This window comes from Zea mays, chromosome 6 (assembly GCF_902167145.1).
Source record: "Zea mays cultivar B73 chromosome 6, Zm-B73-REFERENCE-NAM-5.0, whole genome shotgun sequence".
NCBI lineage: Eukaryota > Viridiplantae > Streptophyta > Magnoliopsida > Poales > Poaceae > Zea > Zea mays.
The window spans coordinates 159,731,438-159,739,585 of record NC_050101.1 but is presented as its reverse complement, the minus strand read 5'-3'; the positions used below and the strand labels follow the sequence as shown (position 1 = coordinate 159,739,585).

Genomic DNA, 8,148 nt, shown 5'->3' with positions numbered 1-8,148 from the left:
CACTTTATCATTATATGTGATGTTTTTTTTGGCGTACGTATGAGACGCACCCGACTTTATCCCTTAAATCCGGGTATGACATATTCACCTAGTATATCTTTAACGCGCATAGACTAGATCGAGTGTGGATTTCACAAATAGAAATAGCTAGATTGTTTTCATAATTACCGCAAACCTGTATATTTTACAAGCTAAGTACGATGCACAGATGGAACGAATTAATATATGGATCTCTCCCACTCAGACACACAGTCGCCGTCAATCGTCTGTAGCAGCCAATCAGCCATGGCGCAACCCACTGTCGGCTGCCGCCTGCCGGCATTCGCAGATAAGTGGCCGGTGGTATAAACTGGCGCGGCCAGTGATCGGCTGGGCGCACCGCAGAGCGAGGGAGGGTGAAGGCCACAAGGGCAAGGGGCAAGGGCCGCTTGGGCATTCTGTCGAACTTGTCGAAGGCGTTCGATTCTTCAACGAGCACGCTAGTACGCAACGGTCTTTCCTGCGGGCTGCCGCTACGCCCTCGCGGCCTCGCCCACACCACCCTATGTTCGATTCTTCATATCGGCGTCGGCCTCGATGGCGCTGGGGCGCAAAAATTTTGTGGCCCATGAAGATTGACGCCCCAAAAGTAAATGAGAATTGAGAATCCGTCGGGTGTAAATTTGGCCATTTTTTGGAGATCCCACATGCCAGCCATTTAACAAAAGCAGCCCACTTGTAATGCGACTCCACCTGGCCCGGCCTGCCCAATCCCCTTTCATCTCCAAGCCGAAAAAACACCCACAGAACCCTACCCTCCCGAGTCCCGACCCCGTCCTGCTCGCTCCGCCGTCCTTCGCCCGCCACCCGCCACCCGCCGGACTGCCAAAGCCCGGAGGCCTGAGGCCCGAGTTACGCGAGGAGCAGCCGAACCAGCGGCCCGGCGCCTCATCCCTCAGCGGCCCCGCCCCTGGGGCCGTGTAGTCAGCAAGCGGCCACGCGAGTGCGCGGTCGGCGCGGAGTGAGCAGGAGCAACCCGTGGCTGGCGGTCAGTCGGTGGCTAGCTGGAGCCTGGAGTTGCGACTTGCGAGCGGCGTTAGAACTCGCTCCACCTATAATTTTTGTGTGGCTCCGTCACTGATTCCACCCGTTCTGTGGCCGGCGACAGAGGCACAGAGAAGCGCCAATCCGCCGGCTTGATCTGAAGCATGGACAGGGTAAGAAAGGGATGGGCAATGGTTCAAAGGGATGTACGAGCATTCTAAATTGAATTGCGCTTTTGTTGCAAGCTGTGTCCTCCAAGACTGTTTTGCACCAACTGTTCGCTCATAAAATTCTGATATGCCTGAATGAATAACCTGTTTAGCCGTTGCGTAATGCAAACTAGTTCTTATGCTTGCAAAAACGAATACCTGCTCTGGTAGAAGATGCAGCCCATGAAAAGGGATGGGCAATGGTTCAAAGCGCCAAAGGAACTTGCAATATTAGGAATAAGTAAATCAAGTTTCATTGTGTCTATCTCATTGAGTGATGGGAATATAGAAAAGTAACATTGTGTATGTAGTTAAATATGTGTGAAGGGACATCATAAATAAATCAGGTTTGTTTCTTTTTTAAGGTGCATACATAGTTTATGAAAATGTGCAACGAAATGCATTGGTCGTTATTATATTAGTATTTTAAATCTTGATTGGAACACAGTAGAGTAATTTGGGTAATCTTTGGTAGCTATAGTTATATCCATGTTTATGTTTGTCTACCATTGCAGTATGAAAAGGTTTGTTGAATGTTGCTTTAGTGAGTATAGCACAAAGTTTCTGTGAAAAGGCAACATACAGAAAGTTGCTAATATGGAGGTAAATCAATAATCAGGTGGAGGGGGAGGGGTGCTGTACTGTTAGCTCAATGTACCTGTTTTATTATAAATAGTCTAACAAAGTCAGCAATGTTTTTATTTCCCTGGTTTCTCAAGTTCAGTATCTCTGAAAGTCCAAACGGTAACCCTGGTTGTTTTAGCAGCGAGTAATTTTGCAAGTGGAATATAGATCGATCTGAAGCTATGCATCTGTGTGAATTGTGCCAAGAGGAAACATACTCAGTTATTTGGGTTCAGCAAGATGGGGTATAAACCTTATCAAGTTGCAAAGTAAGGCTGTTTCTGCTCTCCAAAGAGATGAGTAGTCCGCCGCTACACTTCTGAATAAGATCCCTCCAACCAGTTTGCCTAAAAAATCATCAGATTACAATTTGTAAACAGAAAGGTTATACAATACTATGTTTATCATACTTACCAAACTGGAAAGTTCGTTATCTGATCGAGAAAGATTTAGAGATTCGTCTGAATGAATGACAATTAAACATCCTTATCTACAAAGTAAATAACAGATAAATAAAGTATGTCAAGGTGGGGCCATTTTATCACCAAGTTTTGTTTGCAAGGTGGGGCCATTTACAATACTATCTCCCTCTCTCTTCCTCCTCTCACTGCAGCCCTCATCACCGGTCGTTGCTGGTTCTGCCCTCTGTTGCTGAAGATCGTGACCATGGAACTCGCGTCGTCGTCCTAGAGCTCCTCGCGATGTTGCTGCTCCAGGCTGCCATCCTCATGTCAACGGTGGAGGGCCTTGTGCGGATCGTGCAAGAAGCTCCACAAGTTCCTCATCAATAAGATCAGGTCAGGCCACACTCCCATCTGCCCGCCTCACTTCTGAGTTCCGACTCTCGAGCGGAGCGCCACAGCTCCGAGCGGCCGCCAAATCCCCGACCACGTCCAGCAACCGCGCCCCCTTGGCTTTTAGCCCCCACCAAGCCACCCTCTGTTCTCCTCTTCCGTGGTGGACCAGCGGCGCACTGGTGTGGTGCTCCTCCAAGCTCTGCTCCGCTCCCCGCCTCCCTGTCGACCGGCGACTTTGGCCCCGGCCCCCGGGCTAGGAAGCGAGTTCACCGGTGGATCTGCGCGTGGCCCTCCCTGTTGCCTGCGGGCGCTGGCGGTTGGCCAGGTCGCCCCAGCCGGCCACCCCCCGCCCCTGCACCCTGCTGACTTGGGCTTGCTGTATAGCACGGACCAGATCAAGGGTCGCCGTCGACCACAGTGAGTAACTGTGGTTTGTGAGTAATGGACTATTGATTTCTAGTTTCCATCCACTGTATACTCGCATTCTTAAATTCCCTTCAAAAAATGCCAAAGTGCCAATGTCTAGTTTTTATTTGGACTCGATGAATGCGACAGAAGTAATGTTCACGTTTGAGGCATTGGGCTAGTACATACAGAACTATGTCTGCAATCCTAGCTATTTTCTCCCACTGTCACAAACCTGCTTGCGTTTCACCTGGTACATTATCACTTAATAGGCTTATCTGGCAAGTGGCAACCACTTTTGTGTGGAACTATGTTTTTTTTTAAATGTGGAATTATATATTGTCACCAAACTTATGTGAAATTATGAAGGCATGTGAATATGTGATCTTTTAGTCATAAAATGTTCTTGTTATTTTCCAATCCACAACGTTCTATATATTATTTAAGCATTTTGAATTGATATCGCTGTAAGTGTTCTTTGTTATATCTGTTATAGGTTATAGTGTATCACCAGTAAAATTTCTAGCCTTCAATTATCAGCCCCCCTTGCAGCCTTGCCTCGTTTCTGGGTCCATCACTTAGGGAGTATCTGTTCATCACCTAGATACACAACTTGTGGGTGGGGTGTTGTACTGTAGGGTGCTGCTAATCCCTTGGTATCCATCAGGAAGCCACCATAGGCTCATAGCATAAGTTTTGTCAGCGTTCAGCGCCCCCTCCTGTCCTTCCCTTGTGATTCTCCAGCAATTGGTCCCTGTCCATCCTTTGTTCAGATACTGAACATCTATTGCCATGTTAAGTTAGTCAACACAAGGATTTTGCGTAGTGTTGTCACCATGGTGCTCTTAGGTTGGTGGTTGTTAAAATTGCTTTATTTATTTACATCTCCATTGCACGCTGCTGGTTGTTGGCGATTTCTTGTTTTTATCTCCAATCGACTGAACTTTAGTTTTCTTATATAGTTTGAGGCTTGGCCATGCCTTTAAATATAGATATTGATCTGTTCAAGCTGGATATTGATGAGCTGATAGCTGATTATTCCAAGGTAGTTTTTCAAATTCTCTCCACGCGTGCACATATTAACTTTAGATGAATGATAACATCTCCGTGTTCCTGATTGGTAGGAGAACTGTACGTCACTCTTTGAATTCAAACGAGTATGGATGGGCAAGAAATTTTCTTATATCTATGAAGGCAGGCCTAAGACAAACTCGGGTTTATTCATGCAGTCCCTCTTTCTGCATTGTATTGGTAGGTGCTGGCTTCCTGAAAGAGCATATTTCTGAACTGAATCCACACTTACCGGTAATCCTTTTTGTGGTCACAGCTGAACTATTTTCCACTTAATTTTATGTCCAGGTTATTTGACTTCTCAAAGTTCACTGCACCAAAGATTGGCTGGGCTATACTGCCTTTACTGTCTGTATGAGTGCCAGCCATACAAGCCGCAGTTCAAGATTTACTTGTCTCTTGGTAAGGCACATATTTGAGCCAATATCTGGTGCATGCTGGAACTATTCTTTAACACATTAAATATTTTCTCCTTTTGGAAACAGAGGAGTGCAGGCAACTGAAAGATATCGTTGTTATGGCGAAGCAAAATGGACTGCAGCTCGTGCCTGCACTTGTCAAAAGGATGCTGGATAAAGACATGTTTTTGTTTGGCTACATGAATTTGATCGACGACAACGGGGACAAGCAGGTCGAGGAATTGACCGCATTGCAGAACAAGCGAGTAAAATTTGCATGTGACAAGTATGTCTGACTTTTGCTACTGGGATCTTCAGCATTAGTATTTTGTTTTGAGTAAATTGCACCAATATATGTCTAAATAAGACGTAGCATTACTGTTTATTTTAATATGATGTTCATGTGAGTGTTTTCTTTAATATTCACTCTAAGTTCCTTCGCCTTGCTACAACCTTGCATGTTGTTCCAAAGTGCAGTTTATTACTCATGTTTCTTGCTTTGAAAACAAGGCTATAATTTGGTCAACAACAAAAAAACAAGGTTAAATCTGTTGCTTGCTGATATTTTCCATGTAACCTCTATGTTTGCAGGTTATTTGCAAATACCCAAGCAGAAAGATATTTGCACATGGACTTGGTAAGTTCAATGTTTTTATTATAGTTCTACTACTATCATGCTGGCATGGCGGGGACACGGTGCCGTGGTTGGCACACATCCGAGAACGTGATCCTTATAGTTTATGTTTTAGTACAAGCTGTGTAAAGTGGACCTGTGCTTGCGCTTATTTTTCACAAGATCTTATTAAAGAATTATCATGCTGTCTTGGGTTGGAAATATATCATAAAAAAGGCAGCCTGCCAATCCTTTATTTTTTATATATACTACAAACATTACGCAGGGTACGCTTCTGTTACTGATTTATTCATCTTCCTGTAGGGTGCTGAGTTCGAGCTTGATAGCATCAAGAAATTGTCAAAGGAGTATGCAGAAGCAAAGGAACTGGCCCTTGCAGGTGCCTGTCCATTGCCATTGTCGGATATGTGCATTTTCCTTCTCCTTTACGTAAGACTCCGGACACAACGCTGTTCCTAATCCAACTGCTGTCTGTTTGCCCCTATCACCTGGACAGAGGCAAGCCAAACTGTCGAAGTTGACGATGCTAAGCACCTCCTTCAGAGTGAGAGGCTGTTGGGCGACAAGATAGATGAAGTCGTCAAAGAATGGGATGTCCAGAAGGAGGGGTTCTACGAGAGGACAGGATTATCCTCATCCCCTGGCGACCAGCTCATGGCCATCGACAACGATGAATCAGGAGCTCAATGTCACGAGGATGGATCCCGTGGCGATCAGCTCATGGCGGTCGACAATGATGAATCGGGAGTACAGGATCACGAGGACCTCGACGACGACGACGGCTTTGCCGAGTTAGAACTGCTGCTAGAATGAAGAACATATACAAGTCTGTAAACTCTTACTACCGCCGTATAACCGTGTAATCAGAACACCGAGAGATGTAATCCTCGCTCGTCTTTACTAGCCTCTCCTTTTTAGGTGCCAGACCTTCTGTTCATCTACACTGGCTGCAGTAACTGTACATTGAAATAATCCAGTGCGCCAGCCTATGCAGGGGAGAAAAGAAAGAGGTGAGCTTGAGTAAAAATGTACATGAACAGTGACAAGAAAAAAAAACGCTGGCTGCAGTAATTGTGCATTTAAACGATACAGTGTGCCAGACTATGCAGGGTGAAAATTGGTGGACCTGAGTAAAAAATGTAAGTGAACAGTGACGAAAAAACGCAAAAAATAGGGAAACAGAAAAAAACTTTCCATTGCCGGGATTTGAACCCGGGTCGTCTGGGTGAAAGCCAGATATCCTAACCGGACTAGACGACAATGGAATCGTTGAAGGAGTGCCCAACTAATTCTAATAGTTGATTGCATCTCAACCAGACGTCCCATCTACGCAGAAAATGCAATGCCGTATTTTGTCAAAAACACAGCCAGAGTCCGCAGCAGAGCTCAACTTTGCGAGAGGGGTAGAGCTCCTCCGAAGAAGATCCGGAGTCAGCCAGAAAGAAAGAAAACAAAAACAGAGAAGCAATTTGCAAGTAGGCAGGTGCAATGGTACATCTCCTCCTCTGCGCTGAAACTACTACCGTGCCATGGTTCAAGCTAGGCACGCCATGAACCAAGATGCGCCCTTTCCTTAATTTTTTATTTATTTTTCTGCTTCTTTTCAGGGAAAAAAAGGAGAGAGAGAGAGAGAGAGGAAGGAACAACCTCCCTGGTTTTTTCGTTCTTGTTATTCTATCTAATGAAAAGCACGAGAGAGAGAAGATAGAGAGAACGAGAAGGCAAAACAGCACGTACGCATGGTCTGCGTCTGTTAAGCCCAAGCTGGGCGTGGCCGCTGTCGAAGAGGAGAGGAGAGGTCTCCTGCATCGGGGCGAACGACTGGGAAGGAAGCCAGACAGGCTAGGGCGACGCGAGAGCTAGCTCGACAAGGTTCAAGATTTCCTCAGATTCAATGATACGGTCCTCCTCCATGCACACTTGCACAGGGCCACAGGCACAGCTAACACAGCGGTTGGTGGTAGCTGGTAGTAGTTCATCCGTGCTCCTTGCTGTCTGCTGTGGTGGCCTCGCTGAGTCGCAGGACGACCTCCATGGCTCCATGGCCCTGCCCCGCCTGCACTGCAACGGCCAACGGCAACCTCATGTGATGACTGATGAGTGACTATACTACTGAGTACTGACAGTGGCCCCACGAATGCTCCCTCGGTCCCTCCCTCCCTCCATCCACCTGCTTTCCATGCAAAGGCTGACGCTCCCGCATCTTCTTTTTCATTTCCACACTGAACGCTGAGCGACGGGCGCTCTTTCTTGGCCTCTGAGGCTGTGGGCTGCCGGCTGTGGGCTGTGGCTGTATGTAGGAGTACGCGGTATACACGCCCCAAGAAAGATGTTTCTTCTTCCATGGCATCGGTGATCGGTCACCGTCCGCTGTCCCCAACCTCCCATGCTTTCAGGCGGCATGCCCCATGCTGACTCGGTGAGCAAGACGACGTTTTCGTCCACGAGTCACAACGTACGTCTTGGTAAACGTCCTGGAACAGTGTGCGCACACAAAGACCCACGCGTGCTCGCCTCTCGTTCTGGGTTCTTCACCCAAACAGCAAGGACGACAAGGCATTGGATTCGGGGCCACGATAGCCTGCTACTTCTTCCTCTGCCATGGGCAATTGGGGCATGGCATGGCAGGGCAGCTCGCTTCTGCGCCACTTTACACTCCACTATACATGTCCATTCGTGCGTGTCGGGCCGGCACGACACGCTACTGTGCGTGCCGGGCACGGCACGATCCTACTTATGTGTCGTGCTAGCCCGTGGACTGAACTGCTGGACCAAACACGGCAGGGGATAGACTTAAACAGGCCATCTCTCTGGCCCAGCCAATAGGGCCGGGCTGGCCCGAAGCATGCTAATTTCAAAAAAAACAACTGAATCATATTTCACTCAATTCACATATCACAAACTGACATATGGAAATTCACATATCATATTTCACACAGTTCACAAAACATCTCAGAGACAAAATCACAATTCACAAAAGTTTATGC

The 8,148-nt window shown here is 47.0% G+C and overlaps 1 protein-coding gene and 1 non-coding gene across 5 annotated transcripts; one reads left to right on the top strand and one right to left on the bottom strand.

The window, feature by feature from the left end:
* Nucleotides 1-734: 734 nt before the first annotated feature.
* LOC100273144 (uncharacterized) lies at nucleotides 735-6,245 on the top strand. 4 transcript variants are annotated; one of them, NM_001147591.1, is made up of 10 exons: nucleotides 837-1,196; nucleotides 1,999-2,125; nucleotides 2,470-2,653; nucleotides 4,021-4,103; nucleotides 4,183-4,309; nucleotides 4,418-4,531; nucleotides 4,615-4,813; nucleotides 5,119-5,164; nucleotides 5,465-5,540; nucleotides 5,658-6,230. In NM_001147591.1, exons 4-10 carry the CDS (start codon nucleotides 4,035-4,037, stop codon nucleotides 5,972-5,974), a joined length of 948 nt encoding a protein of 315 aa, NP_001141063.1. In that variant the 5' UTR covers nucleotides 837-1,196; nucleotides 1,999-2,125; nucleotides 2,470-2,653; nucleotides 4,021-4,034; the 3' UTR covers nucleotides 5,975-6,230. The 4 variants fall into 4 exon arrangements, with proteins under 4 accessions (XP_008647524.1, XP_035815325.1, XP_008647526.1 ...); XM_008649302.3 differs by lacking the exon at nucleotides 1,999-2,125 and having other exon boundaries at nucleotides 735-1,196; nucleotides 5,658-6,245; XM_035959432.1 differs by lacking the exon at nucleotides 1,999-2,125 and having other exon boundaries at nucleotides 740-1,196; nucleotides 2,470-3,070; nucleotides 5,658-6,245.
* Nucleotides 6,246-6,352: 107 nt separating this feature from the next.
* TRNAE-UUC (transfer RNA glutamic acid (anticodon UUC)) lies at nucleotides 6,353-6,426 on the bottom strand. The gene has a single exon. It is a non-coding gene; the product is annotated as a tRNA-Glu (tRNA).
* Between the last annotated feature and the right edge of the window lie 1,722 nt (nucleotides 6,427-8,148).